Here is a 25,640-nt window from a genome sequence, read left to right as displayed (position 1 = left end):
TTGGTAGGACCAGTAGCTGCAGGCTGGAAGACACACAGCTTCAAAGCCAGGGACACCTGCAGAAAGGGACAGAGAGAGGGCGACAGAGAAGGACAAAGACAACTACGGGAGAGAACACACAGAGTTAATGACATACAGTGGTGACAATTGCGGGGTGAGAGGAGAGGAGAGATGGTCAAGAGGAGGAAAGGAGTTCAGTGCATTGGGGGGTGGGTCCCCCAGCAGTCTAAGCCTATGGCAGCATAACTATAACTAACTATATGCTTTATTAAAAAGGAAGGTTTTAAGCCTAGACTTAAAAGTAGAGAGGGTGTCTGCTTCCCGAATCTGAACTGGGAGCTGGTTCCACAGGAGAGGAGCTTGATAGCTAAAGGCTCTGCCTCCCATTCTACCTTCTTGAGCAGCTTAGTTGGAATAGGGTCTAGCAGACAGGTTGTTGGTTTGGATGAGGTAATAATTGAAGTTAGCTCAGAGAGATCTATGGGTAAAAAGCAGTCTAACAGGGATTGGGGCCTTATTGATGACTCTAGCACTGCTGTACATGAAGATCTATCTGTAATATTTGGGGGGATGATCTGGTGAATTCTTTCTCAAATAGTTACAATTTTATTCATAAAGAAAGTCATGAAGTCATTGCTGCTCAGAGTTAAGGGAAAACTAGGCTCAACAGAACTAAGGCTCTTAGTCAGCCTGGCTACAGTGCTGAACAGAAACCGGGTTTTTTTCTTGTTTTCTTCTATTAATGATGAATAATATGCTGTTCTGGCATCACAGAGCTTTTTTGTACATTTTTAAACTATTTTTTGAGGCTAAATGAGATTCTTCTAAATTTCTGGAACCACTTCCTTTCTAACTTTCGTGTTTCCTGTTTTAAGTTGCGTGTTTGTGAACTATACCATGGAGATCACCTCTTCTGGTTTACTGCCTTCTTTTTCAGAGGGGCAACACTATCGAGTATTGTACGTAGTGAGGCTGCAGAATTGTCAACAAGATAATCTACTTGTGCAGGAGTAACATTAAGGAGACTACTTTCCATTGTATTAACATATAGTGACGCAAATGATGAAACAATAATTTCTTTAAATTTGTTGACAGCTTTTTCACTTAAGCATCTGCTACAGTGGAATTGTTTCCTAACTGCTGTATAGTCCGTTATTGTAAATTCAAATGTTATTAAAAAATGGTCAGACAGAAGAGAGTTGTGAGGAAATATTGTTAAATTATCCGTTTCAATTCCATACGTAAGAACAAGGTCTAACGTGTGACTAAAACAGTGAGTGGGTTTATTTACATTTTGGGAAAAACCAATAAAATCTAATAATGAATTAAACGCAGTGAATGTTAAAGTCACCCACTATAATGACTTTATCTGTACTAAGCACTAAATCAGATAGAAAATCAGAAAATTCAATCAAAAACTCTGAGTAAGGGACTGGAGGACGGTACACGATAACAAATAATAGTGGTTTTTGAGTTTTCCAGTTTGTGTGTGAAAGGTTAAGAGTAAAACTCTCAAATGAGTTATAACTATGTTTAGGTCTAGGATTTATTGATAAGCTACAATGGAAGATTGCTGCTACTCCTCCACCTCTGCCTGTGCTTCTAGGAACATGATCATTAATATGACTCATTTAAACTGACATATTCTTCCTGCTGCAACCAAGTTTCAGTGAGACAAAATAAATCGAATTGATGATCAGTTATCAAGTCATTTACTAACAGAGATTTAGAAGAGAGAGATCTGATATTTAATATTCCACATTTAATAGTTTTGGGGTTTTGTTCTGTAAGGAGTAGTCTTACCTTTTATTAGTTTATCATGATTAACTCCTCTTGTTGTCGATTTTAGTTTATGTAATTTAGTTGGTCGGGAACAGACACAGTCTCTATAGGTATGTGGGAGTTGTGGGGGGGTGACGGTTGTAAGGACACTGCAGAGAGGCGTGTAGGACTGGATCTCTGCATCCTAGGCTCAACTCTGGATTGTCATACTTTTGGTTGTCTAATAAAACCAGCCATATTTCTGGATAAGAAAGCTGCACCATCTAAAGTAGGATGGATGCCATCTCTCCTAATCAGCCTAGGTTTTCCCCAAAAGAGTTTCCAATTATCTATGTAGCCCACATCGTTTGCTGGACACCACCTAGACAGCCAGCGGTTGAATGACGACATGCGGGTGTACATGTCGTCACTGGTCAGATTTGGCAGGGGTCCAGAAAAAACTACGGAGTCCGACATGATTTTTGCAAAGTTACACACCGATTCAACATTCATTTTAGTGACCTCTGATTTGCGTAATCGGGCGTCATTAACTCCCACGTGAACAATAATCTTACTGTATTTACGTTTATCCTTAGCCAGGAGTTTCAAATATGATTCAACGTCGCCCGCTCTGGCCCCAGGAAGACATTTGACTACAGCCGCTGGAGTCTCTAACTTCACGTTTCTGACTATGGAGCTGCCAATTACCAGAGTTGGTTTCTCAGCAGGTTTGTCGCTGAGTGGGGAAAATCGATTGGAAACATGAACCGACTGGTGGTGAACCTCGGGCGTCTGTTTAGCATTAGATCTCTTACGAACCGTCACCCAGCCGGACTGGCTTCCCGGCTGCTCGGGAACTGCCGGGGGACAGCTAGCAGGGGCTACGCTAGGTCGGCCCGCACCAGCTACCGGGGCCTGACTAGCTGAGTTGAAGCCGCGCTTCCAATTCCGTGAGCCTCGACTCCAAAGCTGCAAAAACCTTACACTTATTACATAAACCATTATCACTAAAGGAGGCAGAGGAAAAACTGAACATGAGACACACCGAGCAAGTGAGAGAAGGAGAAACAGAGGGAGACAGAGAAGCCATTGCTAATGGATAACTGCTAAGCTAACGAAGCTAATATAGGTGAAATCTGGAATTTGTAAACTTTAGCTGGTTATGTTTTGCAAGAGCAGGTGGTTGTGTAATACAAGCATATGTTACGACTCAAACATTAATTGTTGTGTGAAGAAATCACTTATTTAAGTAAAACGAGAGCTGTAATTAATCAGTAAACAGTCCTTCGGTAGAAACCTAAGAGTGTGCAGAAACAGGAAGTGACGCAATACGCCTACCGCACGAGGAGCAGTGACAATGGGACGGACTTTGCAAATCACTGGAACAGGTAGAATCACATTATAATTCTATATGTAAACTAAACTATGTTCATATAAACACTGAATTAAGTCTTTAATTGTTTCTCCCCCTTTTTCTCTTTTAATCCTGATATGTCCCTATTGAATTTAATCTTATCATTGTTCTTTTTCTTTTCTCATTCTCCATGGTTTACTTCTTTCTTTATCTTTCTCTTTCTCCTTCTCTCCTTCAGTTCGTCCCTCAGTGTCTCTCCTCCAGAAGTCTCCATCCTCTCCAGTCAGCTGCCATGCTACAGGTTTTTCTCTACTTTCGGGAGGCTTCATTACTCCCTAAAAACCTTCCATTAATCCAAAATGCTGTGGCAAAAGTGCTGACTGGGCACCTATAGGTCCCATCTTGTATTTAGTTCTCCCCTGATGTGTGTTTTACTTGGTAAATGTCTCTTAAGGTCCAAGTCCATGTGTTGCCCTCCTTGTTGAAGAGATTTCTAGTTTCTTCCTTTGATGATCCGTGTAATTTAACTTAGTTCCTTGGTTAATGTAATGAGTTGTGTTCTGTATTTGCTGTCTGTCATAATCCCCGTTGTTTGTTCTGTTCAATATTACTGAATATTACTATTATTATTGAAACTGAATCTGGATCCAGTCTCAGCCTGTTTAATATCTATTAATACTGTGTCTGTCACACGAACACTTTTAATGTTCTTTAATACTTTTTAAACTGTGTTCACAGAAAGTGAAAGGTGTAATGTTGGAGGACATGCTGAATTGTATGGGAAGATCCTTCTGCAGAGAAAACGCCGAATCAGCAAACTATTAGTCTGATCATGTGCATTTCATCATTTCACAGACGTTTTAACAGTCCGGCCCCCTAATAAAAAATCTAGAAGATAATTTATTACCTGTAGTGATGTTCGAAGGAACTTGAGTACTTTTACTTTTGTATTTCAACCTGATCAAATGTCGTGGAACAGTGCAGATGCAGCGGTCATTTAATTTATTCTAATATTTTGTTCCACTTTGGGCTTTTTTGGCTGCATCAGCACCATTATTACCTAAAACTTTCCTCCAGCTCAGCTGTGAAACATTCGCATCACATCGACCTTTTATTACTATTTTATTACTATTACTATGGAAACTGCATCCGTTTCGTACCGGATCGATTCGGTCGAGACCTGGACAGGAAGTGCTGCTCCCGTAGAGTGTTGGCCCGCTGCCCAGCATCTCATCCAGAAGCCGCGTGAAGCGCTTCGGGTAGCAACAAGGTAGAAAAGCGCCATCTCATTTCACCAACCAGATGGAGCTAATAGTTTTTCCGCTCGTCTTCCTTCCTGTCACGGAGTCAGGTAAGATGAGCTCTAAACCTCTGCGGTGGGTTAAACACTTTACTGGCTGTTGGAACTGGTGAACATCAGCAGGCTACAACAGGCCACGACCGTAGTTTCTGCTGTTTGAAGAGCAACAAAAACCAGGTCAGCTCAGCTGTTTAACGTGTCTGTCACGAGCAGGGATCTGATAAGTTTAATACAAATTAATCTGATAAGTTATGAGTCTAATATAGATAAAATGTAGAAGTAGCATCTGCTGAATCATAACGGATCGATGATGACGTCATGAGTGAAAAACCGTGCAATTGTGAAAAAAAGAAACAAGGTTGGGTGGGTGGGTAGATGGTTGGGGTACGAATAACGAAAACGCTCGGACGATCATGGAGGCAAGTGGTGTGTTTAAGGTTTGGTCCCGCTCCTGAACGTCACATATTAATCTCCTTTTCTTCGTGTCCAGAACGGCCAATTATGCTGTTCCATATAGAAATAGGTGAATTTCTTTTTGAGACACACACAGAGCTGAGTACAAATGAAAGGCATTATTATACTATTCTTAGTTTGGAAATGTTTTTACAGATAGAAACCTGGACTTTCTTTATAATAACTGGGGAAATTCTTCCTACATAAATGCAGATGCCTCAAATTAAAGTCCTGCCTGAACCACTGCAGGAATGAGTCGAAACTGCACTTTGATTTCAAATAGCTCCTCCTTTAGTTTGTTCTTTTATTTATCTGATTTGATTTTATTATTTTTTTCACCCTATTTACATTTTAGTTTACTGCTCAGCTTGATTATGTTCTTTATCTTGTTTTTGGAATGTGCCTTAAATGCTGTATATTATACTTTTCAATAAAACTTAATTTAAAAAAAATGCTGTTTTTTTTTTATGTCCTAATCTTGAGATAATAATCTCAGTTTTCGGGTGATGACTCATCTTCACGCGTTTTTGTTTGTGTGTTTATCGCTGTGCAGACATTTTTTCCAGACCTCACAACCTCAAAGGCCTGTTTGAGGGTTAATACTTGTTTTTGTGGGTAAGATTTAAATCAGGTTGGGGTTAGAGTGTGTGTCCCCTCTTACAGTAAACTGCACTTATTTCCTATAACATTTCTGCATTAATGTAAATTATGGCGTTATCATGTTCCATGTTCTGAGCCAGTGTTGGAGTGGAAGAAGAGGGGCACCAGGTTATGTATTTAGCAGAGAAGCTACGATTTTACACATTTCTACATAGTTTTGTTGTAATTGTGAGGAGGCTGGGAAGTGAACGACAGTCACTACACGTAGGCAATAAACTAAGAGTTTTTCCATTTTGAGGTACTGGTACTTTCTTTAACTTTAACTTATACTTCACTACATCTCAGAGGGAAATATTGTATTTCTGACTTTTGTTTTAGCACTGCATTTATTTTACATTTGCAGATTTAAACAGGACTTCAGCTGCTGGACTGTACAGGTCACAAGAGAGGGACAATAGTTTGTCTTTCTTCAGGTATTATTTTTATTTGTAGGCATTTGAATTAATCTGTGAGACATAATGTAAACACTGTTATGGTTTAATTGTAAATGTTTTAGGTTTAATCTGTTGGTTTTCACTTACCCTTCAGGATCTCAGGGTTGTAGGATTCTGACGTTTTAAATGCTGAGTAGAAAAAGTGTAGTGTGTTACTGTCAAAGGAAAAAAAACACCTACTGTCACTTAGAAAAAGAGACAGTAGGACATATTGTAGTATCCTACAGGAAGTATACAGAAGAAAGGAGACAGATGATAATCCAGTTGCAGAAGTTAGGACATGTAGATGTCAGTGTTGTAACTATAATAATTTATAAAGAAGAAATCGATGATGAGGTGTAAGACATCAAAGCGTATGGGGCTCATAATTCAAATGGCAAATCATATTTCAATTAGCAATTTAATTTTCAGTTTGGTCATACAATTTGAAAATGCATTTTGCAATGGACACTTTAGTTTGCAAAGGGACAATTCAATCCTCAATTCACTTGAATTCAAATGAATTGTAAGAATTATCAATTATCGAGATCCCTCAAACCATCTGTTCCTCAAATCACAATAATAAAGTTTGATGATCTAGAGGATTTTAAAATCATTCAGATATTATATAAAGCAAGTTTAAAATAAATGCTACCAAACATCATACAAAATAGATTTCAAGAGAGAGAGTTGCTAAAATCTCAAAGGAGCCTTTAGGTTGAAGAAAATTAGAGCCAGAACAAATTTGAAAAGCAGATGTGTTTCAGTCAGAGAGTAAATTAATGGGACAAATTTGCGGATGAATTAAAAACATGCAAAATTCTCTTAAGAAGCTACTTAAAAAAACACATTGAACAAGTAAGAAAGTAGTTCAACATGACTGGGGAACAGATTGTTCATTGACATGATGTCTTCTTATTTTCTGTTTGTTCATTTGACCATTACTTTTTTGTCCTATTGGGGATGTTGAGAGGATTAAAGTATAAATGTGTAGGTGATTACAAAGGGTGGTGTTAGAAATAAGCTTCGGCTTCAGCTTCTTCCCTTTTTGGTCACATTTGAGAAGACAAGTATCAATTTACAGTCAAAATGCAAAAATGCAATGATATGCAGGATGAATGTTCATTTAATTCTAAAGACTCCAAATAAATCCGTATGAAATGAAATGAAATTATTTTGATTAAAAAAACTGAATAAAAGCTGAACCAGGTGCAGGTCTTTCTGCGCGGGCAGAGCCGCAGCTGAGTCATATTTCAGTGTAGTATTTTAGTACAGTAAAGTATCCGGTTCGCTGTGTAAAGCTTCCCCTCTCTGATCGTGTGGTTGGAGTTTTTCTCTTTGCTTTTTCTGCTTCAAGCTGTGACCGGAGCTGGAGCTGCTCATGTGGTTACAGTCGGGAACAGCTGATGGGGCTGCAGCAGACCGGCACCGTGGGTTTAAGTTTCGTTCGGACTTTAAACGACGAAATAAGGAGAAAAACAGCGAGAGGCCGCAGAGCTATTAAAAGGCGGAGGGTGGAACAGAAAACAGGCGAGCGAGGGAGAGAAGATTCAGGCCGCATCTCCCATCTGTGATTACTGGAAACGTGATCTCTCTGGAGAACAAGGCGGACGAGCTGAGTGTAACTGATATACAGAGTCTTTGCACAGTCACACAATGTTTCAAATAAATATTGAATTGCAACTTTTAATACTGAATTGTCAGTTGCATAATCCAGTTTGAAATTTCATGACCAAACTACATATTTAATTGACAATTCAACTTGTAATTGGCTAATTTTGATAAAATAATTCAAACTGAATTGAGGATTGAATTGTGACTTTGCATATTGAAAAGTGATAAGACAGGATTCTGACATGAGGCTTCAGTTTGTATCCTGTTTAATATCATTGTTCAGTGTTGTTACTTTAGCTAATGTTGTTTCTGTATTTTAAACCACCACACAATCCTTTCCTAACCCTAAGTGTCCTGTTTTTTTCTTTGCATTAATTTTTCCCAGCATGCTTTGTTTGTGCCTAAACCAAATGACATTGTGCCACATGATATAACATGATACTTGGCTACTGAGCCTGCGAGTGTGGAGAGCGTTTCCCTACTGGTCCATATCTGTGATGGTGACAATAGAAATGAAACGGTGTGATAACATCCTGCTGCAGCCTTTCTCTGTGTCTGTGCTGCCCTGAGATAGACTGGAGACCTGTCCAGGGTTTACTCCACCTCTGGACCAATGGGCTCCAGGCCTCCTGTGACCCTGATCAGTATAAATGCTAACAGATAATGTGCGGAGGGATGAAGTCAGCATTAGGGGGCTCAGGGGCTTTACCATGTAGCCTGATAGCTAATGACTAAGAAAATGCCCTGTTAGCGTCAATACCCTTATAAAATTAACCATCCACAAAATGTTCACATATGTGGTGTTAAAAAGTTCATACAGCAGTCAGCAATAATCTACAATGTTTTTCTTTGGCCTATGAAGCAATTAAACAAGAATTAAAACTTTTGTGCTCATAGAATTGACAACTGCATTAAAATATTATTTTCACTGTTTTCTTTAACCTGAAAACGTCGGTTTATCCCACAGTGAAACACTCCCTGACATATTTCCACACTACTTCGTCTGGACTCCAAACATTCCCAGAGTTTGACGCGGTTTTAGCATTTGATGGAGTTCAGGTGGGTCACTGTGATAGCATCAGCAAGAGGGCAGAACCCAGACAGGACTGGGTGAAAAAACTGAATGAAGACAAACCTGAGAATGTGGATTGGCACACAAATAGATGCATTGCCACCTATCAGTTCTCAAAAGCAATTACTGAGAAAATACAACAGCACTTTAACCAAACTGGAGGTATGTCTACTTTAATTCTTTTTAACTTGCTAATATTTATTGATAAGAATATTTGTAGATGATACACCATGATACACTATGAGAAGCCTTATATTTATATATCCATCTAAATACATGTAGCCTCATTTGAAGTAACTTCAAAGTATATACTTCCTTATACACACTGGAAAGTACAAATCACATCTGCTGGAGTTTTCTACACCTTGGTGCTTAGAATATAGTGTGAATGTGGCTATATTCTGCAGCCACACTGCCATCCCGTACCTAACAGACAGAGTCTATGTGCACACACACACACACACTGTTTATGCCACAAACATTGCAGCAAAGCCTATTTCTAGAAACAATGCAATAAGCATTTATCATTTTTAATGTCATGTAATCTAACCTTACGTTGTATCTCTGTATCTGATAACAGCTGGCTGCCGTCTCTGTCTCAGGTGTTCATTTTTTCCAGGAGATATCCAGCTGTGAACGGGACGATAAAACTGGAGAAGTTGGTGGATATCAGCAGTACGGTTATGATGGAGAAACCTTCATATTATTGGACCTGAAGAACCAGAGATGGGTTTACACAGAACAGGCTGTCACCTTCAAACCCATGTGGGATCAACACAACGCCTTATTAAACTACAACATAAAGTTCCTCACCGGTGACTGCATTCAGTGGTTAAACATGTATCTGGAGTATGGGAAGAGTTCTCTGCAGAGAAAAGGTAGTGAATACATTTTTATTAAAAAAATGTGGCATCATTCATCTTAAAAGGCAAAAATATCGTCAATTTTCCAACAGTACAAAATGGAGCAGGAGCATTGGAGGAATTATTGGAGGTTGATGTTAAACACGTTTTTATAAAAATACTGAGATTGTTCAGGAGTGTATACAGAGAAAGAGGTTAGCTAAGAAGAAGTGGGACACTGAGAGGACTGAAGAGAGTAGACAGTAGTACAGGGAGATGCAGCGTGGTGAAGGTAGAGGTGGCAAAGGGCAAACAAAGAGCATATGAGGACTTGTATGTTAGGTTGGACACTAAAGAGGGAGAGATGGGAAGGATGTGCAGCAGGTTAGTGTGATTAAAGATAAAGATGGAAATGTATTGACAGGGTCCAGGAGTGTGATGGGAAGATGGAAGGATAACTTTAAAGAGTTGATGAATGAGGAAAATGAAAGGGAACGAAGAGTAGAAGAGGTGAATGGTGTGGAGCAGGAAGTAGCAAAGATTAGTAAGAGTGAAGTGAGGAGGATGTTGAAGAGGATGAAGAGTGGAAAGGCAGTTGGTCCTGATGACAAACCTGTGGAGGTATGGAAGTGTCTAGGAGAGGTGGCAGTAGAGTTTCTGACTAGTTTGTTTAACAAGATCTTGGAGAGTGAGAGGATGCTGAGGACTGGAGGAGAAGTGTACTGGTGCCAATTTTTAAGAACAAGGGAGATGTGCAGAGCTGTGGCAACTACAGAGGAATAAAGCTGATGAGTCACACAATGAAGTTGTGGGAAAGAGTAGTGGAAGCTCGGCTAAGGGCAGAGGTGAACATTTGAGAGCAGCAATATGGTTTCATGCCTAGAAAGAGTCCAACAGATGCAGTATTTGCTTTGAGGATGCTGATGGAGAAGTACAGAGAGGGTCATAGGGAGTTGCATTGTGTCTTCGTAGATTTAGAAAAAGCGTATGACAGGGTGCCGAGACAGGAGCTGTGGTATTGTATGAGGACGTCTGGAGTGGCAGAGAAGTATGTTAGAGTGGTGCAGGACATGTATGAGAGCTGTAAGACCGTGGTGAGGTGCTGTAGGTGTGACAGAGGAGTTCAAGGTGGAGGTGGGTCTGCATCAAGGATCGGCTCTGAGCCCCTTCTTGTTTGCTCTGGTGATGGACAGGCTGACAGATGAGGTTAGACAAGAATCTCTATGGACTATGATGTTTGCAGATGACACTGTGATTTGTAGTGAGAGCAGGGAGCAGGTGGAGGAAAATCTAGAGAGGTGGAGGTCTGCTCTGGAAAACAGAGGAATGAAGCTTAGCAAGACAGAATACATGTGTGTCAATGAGAGGGACCCAGGTGGAACAGTGAGGTTACAGGGAGCAGAGGTGAAGAAGGTGCAGGACTTAAAGTACTTAGGGTCAATGGTTCAGAGCAACGGAGAGTGTGGAAAAGAGGTGAAGAGGCGATGCCGGCAGGTTGGAACGGATGGAGAAAAGTGTCAGGTGTGTTGTGTGATAAAAGAGAATCAGTGAGAATGAAAGGAAAGGTGTTCAAGATGGTGGTGAGACCAGAGATGTTGTTCGGCTTAGAGACAGTGGCACTGAAGAAAAGACAGGAGGCAGAGCTGGAGGTAGCAGAGCTTAAGATGTTGAGGTTCTCTTTGGGAGTGACGAGGATGGACAGGATCAGGAATGAGGACATCAGAGGGACAGCTCATGTTAGATGTTTTGGAGATAAAGTCAGAGAGGCCAGATTGAGGTGGTTTGGACATGTTCAGAGGAGAAACTGTGAATATATCGGTAGAAGGATGCTGAGGTTGGAGCTGCCAGGCAGGAGGTCTAGAGGAAGAACAAAGAGGAGATTTATGGATGTAGTGAGGGAGGACATGAAGTTAGTTGGTGTGAGACAAGAGGATGCAGAGGATAGAGTTAGATGGAGGCACATGATTCTCTGTGGCGACTCCTGAAAGGGAACAGCCCAAAGGAAAAGAAGACTGAGATTGTTAATGTACTGCAGATTTTATTTCAAACAGCCAGGACCTGGATAACTTCAAGAGAGTCTAGATTTATCAGGGGCCACTGTGCAAATGACCTATTTTTGTTTTCTTGTTATTGGACAGTAAATAGTGATAAATACAAGTCACTCTCTCCTCCAGTTCGTCCGTCAGTGTCTGTCCTCCAGAAGTCTCCGTCCTCTCCAGTCAGCTGCCACGCTACAGGTTTCTACCCTGACAGAGCCACAATGTTCTGGAGGAAAGATGGAGAGGAGCTTCATGAGGACGTGGACCATGGAGAGATCCTCCCCAACCATGATGGAACCTTCCAGATGACAGTTGATCTGAACATTAAATCAGTCAAACCTGAAGATCTGAGGAGATACGACTGTGTGTTTAATCTCTCTGGTGTTGATGACATCGTCACCAAACTGGACAAAGCAGTGATCAGGACCAACTGGGGTAAGACAGAGATAAATACAGTGAAACAGCCTTAAACAGAATCATTATTGGCATCACTTTCTTTGCAAATTGATTAACAAATCAAAAACTGATGCATCTCATTACCAAATATTCAGACCCTTTGCTGCAGCACTGACTTTGGGGTCAGGTGCATCCTGTTTGCTTTAACTTTGGCAAATTGATTGGACATAATTTACAAAATGACAGATCTGTGTTTACAGTGTATCATCCCACAGTTTACACCACATGTAGAGTAAAACAAGCCAAGAAGCCAAAGAATCCTCTGTGGTCTGCACTTATTTAGCGCTTTTCTACCTATTGGCACTCAAAGCACTTTACACTGCTTCTTATTCACCCATTCACAATCACACACACACACACTCATACACCGATGGGGGAGCTGCTATGCAGGTGGCCAACACTCACCGGGAGCAACTAAGTTGGGGTTCAGTGTCTTGCTCAAGGACACTTCGACATGTGACCAGACGGGCCGGGGATTGAAACAACAACTGCAAGATTGGTGGGCAACCGCTCTACCTTCCTGTGCCACAGTCACCCCAGGACTGAAGGAAAACCAAGTGAACAAAGCAAGAAAGAAAAATCTTCCAACAAGTAGCAAACTGAAGATAAATTTGAAAAAGTATTTATTTAAGTATTTATCTTATAATGCATCAGCTCATCTGGTCTAGTGGGTGAAATGATTCGTTTTAGCTCCACACAATCTGCTTCTCATACTAAAAAGCTAAAGTCGATGCCACAAAGATGAATTTATCTTCAGTCTAAATGTTCTGTTCTGGTTCCAGTTCCTCCCTCACAGGTTCCTGTTGGTGCTGTCGTTGGAGTTGTTGTAGGACTGATGCTGCTGTCAGCCTGCATCACTGGACTCTTCATCTGGTGGAAGAAGAAGAACAATGGTGACAGATGGAGCTGTTTTAAATTATCATGAAGCCATTTTTTATACCACTGTTGGATTTAACATGTTGATTTAACTTCAGCAATATTATATTTATGATTAAATATGTAGCCAAATGTAATATCTCTTCTTTTTTGTGCTTATGAACACTTGCTTTGTCTCATGTCCATTCACTATTTTTTTTATTTAGCATTAAACAATTTCACTTTTCTTTCTGCTTGTGGCTTCAGAACCTTTGCCTCCATCAAACTCATCACAATCTGCTGTGCAAACATCTAGTAAATGAAAGACACAACTATAGTAACCTGCTATATTACTTTTAACATAATAAGTAAAAATTCTGTCTGTGTCTGAAGTGAATTTGCTACATAAACTCACGTGTGCATTTGTCTATTCTTGTCTATTCTTAAAAAACATTTTTAAACATGTTGGAGTTAAATATAAAGTCAAATTGTGGAGACACTGGCAGAAGCATTAGAGTAATTGCAGTAATATATCAAAGTGTTCAGCATCTTTGATCTGTTTTTCAGTATCTTGTTTGAATTAAACCAATGAATGTTTCACTTTGTTTTCCCTCTTTCTTACTCAGCCTCAGATTTAGTTTGGAGCTGCACAGGTGTGGACACTCCCTCACCCACACTTTTCGGGTTTTCCATGATCTGATAAGACTTTTTTTAATTGTGTGCTCAAACAACATACCTCTCTTTGAATCTATTGTCAGAGTTTATTGCACTTTGTCCCCTTGTCCTCATTCCAAACAGTAAAACACAGGCTGTGATATGAAGTGCAGTGACTGGACTTGTTTGTGGTCTCGCACAGTTAACTCCAGCAGTTTGTGCTTGACATGTACTGACTACACAGAAAATGAAGCTTATTTTTCTCTTCATATTTCTTCCTGTCACATATTCAGGTAAGATCCACTTTAGCTGTTGACTAGTGGTTTGATTTACACTGTAAAGTTAATGCAGAAAAACAGAATTTTCATGTACAAGTATCTAAAAAAATCATTTTAAAATGAGTTTAGTCCCATAGTGAATCACTCTCTGATATATTATGTCACCACATCCTCTGGACTCCAAATCATCCCTGTTTGTGGGTGTTTCAGCGTTTGATGGAGTCCATCTGGGTTACTGTGGCAGCTCGCTGATGTTGAAGCCTTCATCACCACTAAACTGGACAAGAAATAAAGAAAAAATGTTGGTAAAATTATCAAGCGACACGATTATTTTCATGAATATGTTTTCGTTGTACTAATACCAGATGGAAATGGCTTTGCCTTCTTACAGCTGCTCTCTGCTCCAAAGAAACCACAAGGGTACATATAGGTACCTGGTGTGAAAAGTACAACTGTGGCCTTCTACAATATATCACTTATTTTCTGACAGTGTTTGAGAGGAAGAAACAGCACTGCAGCGTAATAAATGATAGAAACTTTAGTTGGTTTACTTAAAATTACACTGAGCTCTGTGGATCAGTGGGTTTTTCCTTGTGTCACTACTAGAGAGCAGACAGCTAAGAAAGCATCACACCAAGCTGCTAAAGCATTTAATCCAGGGGTCACCAACATGGTGCCCGTGGGCCTGTTTTAAAAATAGCTCACCATAGCACCACTTACCAATGAGCTGCATCAAATGTTTTTGTTGCTATTCTCTGAGAAATCATTAACAAGGTCCGTTTCTTCACATAGATGAATATCAATAATTTAATTAATTAATAATACCATATAATTAACGGTAAGTTGAGCAAATTTGTTATTTCAAAAGTGCGTATTAAACTGGTAGCCCTTCACATTAATTGGTACCCAAGAAGTAGCTCTCAGTTTCAAAAAGGTTGGTGACCACTGATTAAATCTCTCACTTAGCTTAACTTAGCTTCAGATATTACTACTAACTAACTAACTAACTGCCTTCCTGCCTCAGTCACAGATGATCATATCACTGCTTCTTCTTTCTGATTATCTCACTTTTTATCTTATTCTGTCTTTCTCTCCTTTCATCATAATTTTTAGTCGTCTTCATTATATTTTTACAGTTGCTCAGTTCCCCAAAAGTAGTTTGTAGTTAAACATGCTGTCAATTAAAAACTTTCTTACTTCCTCAAAAAAAACTGAAAATTGATAAGGAATTTGGGGTTTTACACAATTGTACATATTCTCATTCAGTTCCAGTGAAGTTAAGTGGAACTTATGAAAACTCATTCTTGTATGTAAATGAATGAGGAAGAAAAACAAGAACTCAATTGATTAAAGGCCATTTAAACTAATCAGCTTTTTTTCTGACTAACGTCTCTGAGCACAGTTTTCTGCCCAAATGTGACCTGTTTAATTCATATCAAAGAAGTTTTAGTATTTTTGTTGAGTTGAAACTCAACAACAAGGAGCAAAAGCTCCTCTCACTGGTTCAAGTGGGAATTTACATCATCTGCAATGTTTGAATTAAAGAGGTTTACAGGGGAGAACAGGTGAAAACAATGAGGGTTAACAAGGAGAGAGGTAAAGACACTAACTAGGAAATGGTACTGAGGGACTACAAAATAAAAGCCAGGGGCAGGAAGTAAAACTAAAGAAAGTCCAAGAACCAGGACAGATATAGGTTTTGTTATCCAGCCAATTAATAAACTACTTATAATTAGAACATATGTAATATGTTATGACTCTCCAGTGACAGAGAACCATCAGTTGGTGTTAATGTTGTGGTTGATTGATTTTGATCGAAAGAGTTGAGGAGAGTGGAGATGAGTGTGTTTGAAGGAGGGACTCTGTCTTCTAGAGAAGTGACAAGTTCCTGGTTTGACAGTGAAGAAGGAAGAGAGGCAGCATTAAGTCATCAGAGCCTCAACATGGACGTTCATCACATTTTAATCTGCTTCTTCTTCCTCTGTGAGTATTTTTATTTTCTAGACTTATTTGGATTTTCTGAATGAGCTTTTTCTCTTAGTTTTAATGGAGGTTTAGTTTAGTCACACACACATCAGCATTGCTCTGTTTGTTCTGTCTCTTCCATGTCTCAATACTAAGCAGCATTAGTGCAACTTTTCTCCACTTGCTCTTCATCATAACCTAAGACTGTCACTGGGCGTCTGTCTGGACATGACTCACTTCTTAGTGAGAAATGGTGATAAATTGTGCAGCACAAACACTGTTTCAACAGAAGTTCCTCTTTAAATTTGTCACATATTTAACTTTACTCTGCTGTATAGTAGAAGAAGTTTGTCAATGTGAAAAATATCAAAAATTTTAATTATTTTCAGTCTTTTTTTGTGTCTCAGTTTTTATCTCTGCTCCTTCTGTCTTTAGCATTTTCTTTAGCTGTTTTCTGTCTATTCAGTGCTGCTAACACACAAAGTAAGTTCCTGTTCATGCTGCACACAAAGTGGTACTTCTGACTTTTTCATGGTGGGTTCCTCCCATACACAGCACACCACTTGTGTCTCATTTAGGTTAGTCCAGCGTCTTCTTCATGGGTTGTTGCTTGTCCAGCTGTTGTCCTCTGGGTTCCTCTAGTCTCAGCGAATTAGCTCCAGCAAAACCACAACATTAACACCAACTGATGATTGTGGTGAACAGGCTCCAGGCCTTCTGTGACCCACAGGGAATAACCGGTTACAGATAATAGATGAATGGATATTGTTCTTACTTCGTTACCTTCTTGTAATTCTGAGATAAACAAACACTACTATGAAATATTGGTAGCAGCATTTTTAACTAACAGAAAGTTGTGATATGCAACACATTTAAAACTTTGATTCTCGTGCAAAGAGGAAATACTGTGACAATGTGTGCAGGAACAGAAATATCAAACTTTAGGTCACTGCCCACATCTCCAGTTTGTCTAGAAGTTCAGCAGGTCTGGTCTTGTAATTGACAGCTATTTTTCCCTAAAGAAAAATAAAACAGTTTGGACACATTTTCATTCAGTGTTTTTCTTTGTTATTTCTACAATGTAGAATAAATTTCAAGGACACATCTCAACATCAGCTTTTCCAAGAGGACACTTTATAAACCAGGCCTTCATGGTTTAAGTGCTGCAAAGAAGCTGAGAGGGACCAGAAAGAAGATGAGAATTGCTTTAGACCAAGAAATACAAAAAAGAAATAGGTGTTAGACCAGTAGAACATGTACGGTTTAGTCTGACGAGTCTGAACTTGGGGTTTGGTTTGGCTGCATAGTTGGTTCAAACTGCTGGGACTTTGTGACGCTGTGGTGTAATATCTGCATGTCTGGTTCCCACTGTGAAGCATGGATGAGGTGATGGTGTGGGGTGTTAGTCAGTGATTTCTTCAAGGAGTTCAGGACACCTTCAGCCAGCATGTCTACTACAACATACTGTAGGATTTGCATTTAGTGAGACCAAGATTATTCTTTCAACAGGACAATGAGCGAGCATCAGGTGACCTGGCCTCCACAATCACCTGACTTGAACCCAAATGAGATGGTTTGAGAGTAGTTGCCAACAGAGTGATGGAAACTCAACCTTTCCAGGTCCCTGTCTCTCAAAGCTGGCTGACACACAAAGTGGCCACTTTGAAGAATCTAACATTAAAACTCATTTGCTTTGTGTTTGGATCTTAATTGTTTGATGTCAACAAAATAAACCCCAAAAATATAAAAATGAGAACAGAGACTGACTCCCAACAAAAAAGCAGTGTGGAAAATCAGCCCAATCAGACCAGTGAAATTTAAACTGTCAAGTTTAACAATTTGTTTAACACAGTTTGTGTTCAGCTGATATGTAAAATGATGGACCTGCTTAAAGGGAAATTTAAAGAAGAATCTTTAGCTACGTACATTGTTTTTACTCCAGTCTGAGATTTTGATCAGTTTCTTCTGACACGAGGCTGTTGAGCAACAATCTTCCTCTACACTGTTAAAATGTTTCAGAGTTGATGCACATCTTACTCTCCTTGTTTCATTTCATAGCACATGCAGTGAGCTGCCTGTCAATGTTATTACAGGTTGCACCAGCCTATTGAATATCTGTGTGGGATATATGTAATGTGTACAGGACACAATTTATTGAAAGAAGAACAAACAGACCAGCCCTCTCACACTGAGGCAGACTGACCCACTAGGAGAATTCATGAGCTTCCTAGGTTGTAATTCACAAGCTACTACACTAAACCAATTAATAACTGTGATAGATAAAAATGATCACTGTAATGTTGACAAGCTTGAATGAGATCAACACATCTGTTGAGGCACATGTGATAATAACTGATTAGGAAAAGAAATCAAACCACAAATAGTGATCACATGAACACAATGACAGACTGAATGACTGAAGGGAAACAAAATGATCAACATCACTGAGTTAAAACAGACTCAAACAGGTGGATGAGAGAATTTTACATTTTCTAAATCTTTGACAGAATCAAAAAGTGTGACTGTAGTAGAAGTGATGAGCTCTGTGCTCAGTGTGACTGTGTGGAAATGTAAAACAGGAATTATCATCAGACTGTAGCATCTTACAGGAAGATAGTAACTATTGATTGTTCATCTTTTCAACAGCTCTGCAGGATGGAAACACTGGTCTCACCACTCATCCAGGAACTGAAGGAGGAAACATCAGAGTTACATGTTCATTTTCTTTACCTGGAACCAGGAAGTTGTTCTGTAAAGGAGACTGTACAACAGGAAACATTCTCATTGAAACAACCAGTAACAGAGCTCAGAGCGGCAGATACAGTATTGAATATAAAGAAGAATTTTTACAATCACATCAGACACACATGTATGTGAGCATCACACAGCTGAACAAGTCTGACTCAGGATTGTACAGGTGTAGTTTGGACAGAATTCTGTTCCCAGATTCGCATCATGAGTTTGAGATCATTGTCACAGAAGGTGAGTTTCAACTGAAAGTTCTGAAAATGTTCCTTCATGTCTGTGAAGCTTCTCATGTTACGAATAAGCAGGTAAAATAAGTGCTGCATCTTTTCATCATTAACAGTAAAAACAAGCTAAACAACTAACAGCTAATGTTCTACATGAATCAGCACAAGAGCAGGTGTTACCACTTCCAATCTCCTGTTAGTGGCTTATTCAGAAACATTGGTACATTTGCTGAACCTCTGTCAACATGTGTGGATGATCAAAAACTAGAACTTCACCAACACAACCACACACCAAGCAAACACAACACAAAATGTAACAAGCAGCTAAAAAGAATGATTTACTCATCTACCAGCAAGAACTAGTCAGCTCCACATCCATCTTGTTTCCTTTTCTCTCTTTTAGCTCTCACTAACCAGTAACAGCCAGTCTGATGTTCTTCTCTGCACAGTCTCCTCAAACGTTGTTTTCTTGCTGCATCTGTGATGTTTAGTGAACACCTATGGATGTACTCCATGAATGGATGTATTACAAGAATACTGAGCTACAGTAATCTCACAATTGAGGCCTTTTGTCAGGACGACAGAAAAGCAGTTCATCTTATTAACATCATGAGGAAAACAGCATCTCCTCTGGATCATTATCTGATTGTTTCATTGTTCACAGCTTCAACCTCTTCACCACCAAGCACAGCTTTCCAACCTTCAACAACATCATGTACATTCTCTTCATTATCATCATCAACACAGAGTTTAAGCTCCAGTTCAGCAAAATTCACAACTTCATCCTCATCCTCCACTGAAACCTACAAACAGCCTGAAACAGGATCATCAGGTACATTTAAAGTTCCCTCTATAATAAACGTAGTGTTACTCAGCACAGAAACATGAACATGACCCTCAGTGACAGTTGCTGTAGATCTGATACAATGATGCACTAAAGAAAGTAAAAAGTAAAAGTGCATTATGATGTGATCTTTAAAATTCACAAGATCACCAAGTGGTGCTGAACTGCTGTTTATTAGAGAGGATACGAAGATGAGTAACAGCAATGACCAGTGAGATATGGAGTCAAAACATGCTCAGTTGACCATGGACCACAGGGTCAGTGGCTTGATCCCTGGTCGCGGCTACATGTCGAAGTGTCCTTGGGCAAGACACTAAACCCCCAAGTTGCTCCCAGTGGGTCAGGTGAACACCTTGCATGGCAGCCACTGCCATCGGTGTGTGTGTGTGTGTGTGAATGGGTGAATGGGAATCAACATTGTAAAGTGCTTTGGATAAAAGCGCTATATAAGTGACTATTTACCATTTATTTACCCTAATCACATGACTTGGTAAAACAAACGTGTGCATGACTAAAGCATAGACATAACGTGGTAAATCCTCTTCTTAGATTGACGTGGTTACAAGAGCTCCTGATAATCTTGATTCTTTAGGGACATATAACAATACTCATAATCCTTAGTCACACGTGTGGTCGGCAACAGAGAGTCAATAGGAAGCAGTTACTCACAAAACCAGAGTAGCAGCAGAGTCAGGTCAGAAAAATGTAGCGTGATCTGAACCGTAGACAGTAATGAGGATTTCAATGAAGGCTGGAAAGTCACAGATGATCTGGCAGCTTGGTGAGAGGACTGAGGACGTATATAAGCAGAGTGGTGAGAGCAGGTGAAACTGATTACTGGTGGTTGGTTAAACAGGGAAAATGTGACGGGACCAGGAACAGGAAGTGGTGGTTTTTCTTTGACTGTGGTTTGATTTGCATTTTTTGCTAAAGCCTTTGTTTAAAAAGGAGGAAGAAATTGACATTAAATGATTCAGACTGATTATACAGCTGAGGAGAACTGGAAGTGAGCTGTCAGTTTAGATGTGACCTCCACCTGCCCCCCTCCCATGAGCAATGCTGAGCAGTCCTACACACTTAGAGGAGACAAACTTTGAAGCAGCAACTACTTTGTTCTTTGCATTTATCCATTTATACTTACAAGCACATTTAGATTTACAAGTTTGCTGAAGACGTTAAATCTGTTGGATTTCTTCATTCACCCATTTGTTAGATTTTATTTTGTGTGAGAGTTGAAGTTTAAAGGCTACAGAGGGAGTTTATCTAGTGTCTGACCTGCCAGGCTCAGAGGAGGGAATAGATAACAGATAGTTAGAAAGACATTGAAGCTTTCAGGTAGAAATCCCAGACATAGAAGTGATATCATCATAATGTCATTGTGACAGTGGTTTGTGGATATAATGTAAAACATGTTTAAATTATGTGAGATAATTTGAGATACGTGATATAACAATCAAACATTGTGGTCTCTAAAGTCTTATTTATTAGTTTGAGATTAAAGTCTTTGATATTTGTGTATTTGTTTATAGAAATCCTTCATCCTCTCTCCTCTTTCTCACTCACCTTCTGTGTCTCTTGTTCAGTTTCCCTCCTGGTTCCTTTGGTTCCTGTACTTGTGGTGGTGGTGGTTGTAGTTGTGTTAGTTGTTGTTGGGCTGCTCCTCTGCAAAAAGAAGACAAACGACTCTGATGGTGAGTTATCTCATGACAACAGTGGAAACACAAAAGACATTAAGCACTTTTGTTTGTTCTCCACTAAAATTCAGAGACAAATATACGTTTTACTGCATCACATTTTTTTTTTTTTTATAAAGAAAACATAATACAATGTTTTCTTTATAATCACATAAGTCAAAGTTAAAATTTGAAGAAGTAGAATTTAAATCAAGTACTGAGTTTGTGTACTTTTACCACCTCTGTCTCTCACCATGATCTGTATCTGGAATAATAACTCATTTAAATGTGTCTGTTCCACAGGTTTGAACATGAGGGGAATCTCAGACCAAACCAACATGGAGGTGATTTTAAAGCTTTTTTCCTCTGTTTCTTCTCACTGTCAGCTCTTAGGACATTTTCTAAATGAATCATATAAACCATGATCCCCACTCAGAGGTTCAAACCAACACTGAATCTTCTCTACTCACTGTTAGTGTCTGTCAGTCTGTAACCTGGATTATTTCCAGCTGAAGCCAAAACATCAGATTATTCATTAGTCTCATGTCCCATCGACTGGGGGTGAACGTAAAGGCCTCACCCCCACCTGCTATTGAATAATCAAAACGTTCCATTTTCTTTTCTTGCTTTCAAAAAGACAGAAGAGAATCTGGACTTTTTGTAAAGATGGATTCAGAGAACTCTAAACAACTTAATGTTGTAGATATGTTTCAATCAAATACAGACAGATTGAACTATGGAAGAGATGTAGGATGAAAGAAAACCAGTGTTCAGTCACATTTTTCTTCCTTGTTGAAACATTCTCCCCTAAATCAAAGTGAACAGAGTCTAACATCACCCCTCACACTGACACTAAGCTCACTGGCAAATGAAACATGTTTCAGCTCCTGTTTTCACAGGTTTCCTCATGTGCGAGCTGATCCCACACTGAAATCTAATCTCTTTCCTCACACTAACACTAAGCTCAGAGAAGAAGCACAAGTCAACCAGAGTGGAGGGACACAATCAAGGGAATGAAGTATTTGCCGCTTGCATTCACTTTGTACTAAGTGAACAACTCTTACGTTCACTTTCTTATGTTGCAAATTCATTTGCACATTTCAACAAAGTTCTTCAAAAAAAATCAGCCTGTTCAATGAACAAAGCTCTTTTATTGACTGGCAGTTACTGGTTAAGAAACATTGAGTTTATAGATGTTCAGCACCAAATGAGACAAAACACAGTGATTATAGGAGACAAACAGAGTTTGAGGGACAAACATCTGTCTCTGGGCCTTAATTGTTCCTGTTTAAAACATCACCTGTAGAAATGTATTGACAGCTCCTGTTTTCACAGATTTCAGCTGTTCTGTCATTTCCTGTCACATCTGTAAACTTCCTGTTGTTTTTCTTTGTTCCTTCAGTTTTCCAACTATGAGAACTGTCCACCAGCCTCCACAGGCCAGGACTCTACCTACCAGAGCCTCAATCCAGTAACCAGGGACCAGGACCAGATCTACTGTTCACTCACACAGAAACATTAGTGATACTGTCTGAGTTTTGTTTCTGTGCAGCTTCATGCTCTGGTGTCACAGTATGAATATGAGGGAGCTCCAATTTAAGATCCAAGTTATTATGACTTCCTGGATGAATCGCTGTGGTCTTGGACTAATTTGGAATTTTAGTCACTTCTGTTCTTCTTCTCTTTTCAACAAAAATATTATATTTTCTAATTAAAAATTCAAGTTTGTAAATGTGTCTTTTTAAGGGTTTCAATGCTTAATTTTGTCTTTAGTCACTTTTAAAATGTTTAATTCAATAATGTCCAGAGGAATCAGCTCTAGTGTCCAGACTTCATATATGAAACAGGCTTTAGAGAGAGAGGAGACATGGACGATCAAGAAACTGCAGGTGTCTCTCTTTGTGAGTCTGTGTCAGACAGAAGAGGAACAGAAAAGGAAACTTTAATTTACAAAAGAAATAAAAAAAAAAACACAAAAATTGTCTAATCTCCATCAATCAGAGATGAGCACCGTGTTTATTATCTCTGAAAATGTCATTGTGATTTGCTTATGACAAAGGACTGTGTTCCAGAAATAAATAAGTTGGAAAAACGTAACAACAAAACTCTTCCGCATCTTCCTATGCACTTAAATCTATAAAAAAAAACAAAGAAAAAAAAACTTCCTCTTTGCTCTTTCTCTCACTTGCATCTCGTGAAATGATAAGACTTTGCTTTGATGTTTTCTCCTTGACTTAGATTCTTGCTCTTGTACGTCACTTGTAAGTTGCTTTGCATAAAAGCATCTGTTAAATGACTAAATGTAAATGTAAATCTCATTGAAAAATCATAAATTCCATTGAGGTTCCATTTTTTTTTTACATTAACCTATTTAATCGATTTCTCCTGTTTTGTTAAATGATAAACAATTTTGAAAAATGAAAAAGAAAAAATTCACTTGTTAAAAAGCAAAACCACCTCAGAAATATCTATTATAAGTATCTATATTTTCACAATATTTGAGTTTAAAATACCATGTAAGGCACAATTATCCTTAATCAATAGATATTCTACATTTTCTGAAAAGAAAACTACAGTATATTCATCTACATCAACAATTAAAGCTTGTGAAAGAAGAGACAGGGACACCTACAGAAAGGGACAGAGAGACAGAGACAGAGAAGGAGAAAGACAACTACGGGAGAGAGAACACACAAAGTTAATGTCGTACAGTGGTGACAAATAAATGTGGGGTAAGAGGAGAGAAGAGAGGGAAGAGAGGAGGAAAGGAGCTCAGTGCATTTGGGGGTGGGTCCCCCAGCAGTCTAACAATGTGCAAAGTTTGGAGAAAAATGGGGGGAAAGAATGTGGGTGATGTTTAAAGTAGGAACCCAAACATTTAGAGAAGTTTCTATGGAGCAAAGTTTTCAAAATCCAACAAGTTAATAGGACATTATGAAATACATAAATATATGAATAAATGGGAGCCAAATATATAAAATGACCATGAAATTGGGAAATAATCACAAACACTTTCCAAATTAAGCTCATTATTATGAAATATCTTTCATTCTGCTTTAAAATCTGCTCATTATCATGAAATATTATTTCATACTGATTATTTTCATGAAATACAGATTATTAGCTAGATACAGTGGGAAAGGTCAGAAGTGGCCGACTTGAATGAACTCTGTACAGCTCTGCTTACTTTAGCAGATCAACTACACAGAGATCATTTGCCAGCAGATGCTGTTTTGAGTCATTTGGATGATGTTTTTGATGACAATTGCTCTTCAAGTTTCTCACATTGATGATGCCATTTTCAACAGTTTGAGAGCAATTGAGCATCGTGTCCATGTAGAATGTGCACTATAGGAACAGTCTTTAGGTAAGTCTGAAAACAAGTGGACTTTATCTTTAGGTTCTTTCACTATATTTTGTTCAAATTGTATCTCCCATTGAAGCCTGCTGCAACATGATGATGTTTTTATATGCAGAAAATCTGACAGGTGAAGATTTGGATGCTATAGCACTGGATATTCAGCGTTGTCACCCAAATGCTGGCTGCAGAAGGGTGATGGGACATCTACTATACACAGTAAAAGTAAGGTGATACTCCACCACCCACTATGACCTCGATATTAAACACATAGCAGAATTATCACCTTTTTGACACTTTCAACTGAGAAATTATAACCTAAGAGTAGAAATCATGGCAGAGCTGCTGTACTGGATTCCATATGATTGTACAGCTGTACCTAATAAAGTGGCCAGTATGTGTATGATTATGACAGTCCATGTTCTCCCCCATTTCAACCAGTCAGCACTAAATTGTCTGTTCTCAAAACATCTGTAAACCATCTGTAAAGCCACAGCATTAAGTCAGAGAATTAACTGCTTAAAGTGTCTTATCAGGATACAACTGGCAGATTCCATGAGACAAGTCAAAAATCCAGGTGGAGATTCAGGGACTGTTCAGTCCTGGTGAAGAAATTGACCTGTTTGCACTGCACAGATGCTTTTTGCATCATATTCAGCATCGACTTCAGTCATTCAAGGAATCAGCACAGACTGAGAACAACAAACAACAATTCACCCCTGCAGCTCTGGCTGCTTCACAGAAAGGAGGGACATGATTTTTTACATTCTACTGTGGAGATTAGAGACAAGTTTACTTGTCTACAAATCCACGTTCTTATTCTATCCACCATACTGGGCTTTGCTTATCTGTGTTTTCATATGAAACAATGTACAAACACAGTAATAGATCATATAAAGAAAGAAAACACTGATTAAAATTAGCACAGATGCATGAATGATTAAATTAGCCAGTGTCTTAAGGTCAGCAACTCCTGCCACATGATGCGAGAAACAGTTGTTCTGCTTATGTTTAGGACATGTGCTCATTCAGGTGGATGAGGACTATGGTGTGGACTGGACATGACCACATAATCAC

The 25,640-nt window shown here is 39.1% G+C and overlaps 4 protein-coding genes across 5 annotated transcripts in view; 2 read left to right on the top strand and 2 right to left on the bottom strand.

Moving 5' to 3' along the window:
* The window catches only part of LOC137101015 (major histocompatibility complex class I-related gene protein-like), a 207,927-nt gene that overhangs the window by 14,759 nt on the left and 167,528 nt on the right, over positions 1–25,640 (bottom strand). The window lies entirely within an intron of this gene.
* LOC137100452 (major histocompatibility complex class I-related gene protein-like) overlaps positions 1–25,640 on the bottom strand; it is a 185,966-nt gene that overhangs the window by 24,235 nt on the left and 136,091 nt on the right. The gene's annotated exons all lie outside the window — the stretch shown is intronic.
* Positions 1,869–13,783, top strand: LOC137100755 (major histocompatibility complex class I-related gene protein-like). Its single transcript, XM_067478550.1, has 6 exons — positions 1,869–3,149; positions 3,354–4,466; positions 8,523–8,789; positions 9,230–9,505; positions 11,644–11,943; positions 12,747–13,783. Exons 2-6 carry the CDS (start codon positions 4,418–4,420, stop codon positions 12,887–12,889), a joined length of 1,035 nt encoding a protein of 344 aa, XP_067334651.1. The 5' UTR covers positions 1,869–3,149; positions 3,354–4,417; the 3' UTR covers positions 12,890–13,783.
* LOC137101030 (uncharacterized) lies at positions 15,247–25,634 on the top strand. The gene is made up of 6 exons (XM_067478856.1): positions 15,247–15,734; positions 18,363–18,698; positions 19,353–19,520; positions 21,116–21,223; positions 21,509–21,549; positions 22,608–25,634. The coding sequence occupies exons 1-6, from the start codon at positions 15,590–15,592 to the stop codon at positions 22,725–22,727; spliced, it is 918 nt and encodes a 305-aa protein (XP_067334957.1). The 5' UTR covers positions 15,247–15,589; the 3' UTR covers positions 22,728–25,634.

Source organism: Channa argus, chromosome 1 (assembly GCF_033026475.1).
Source record: "Channa argus isolate prfri chromosome 1, Channa argus male v1.0, whole genome shotgun sequence".
NCBI lineage: Eukaryota > Metazoa > Chordata > Actinopteri > Anabantiformes > Channidae > Channa > Channa argus.
The sequence above is the reverse complement of the archived record's forward strand: the minus strand, read 5'-3'. Positions and strand labels throughout refer to the sequence as shown.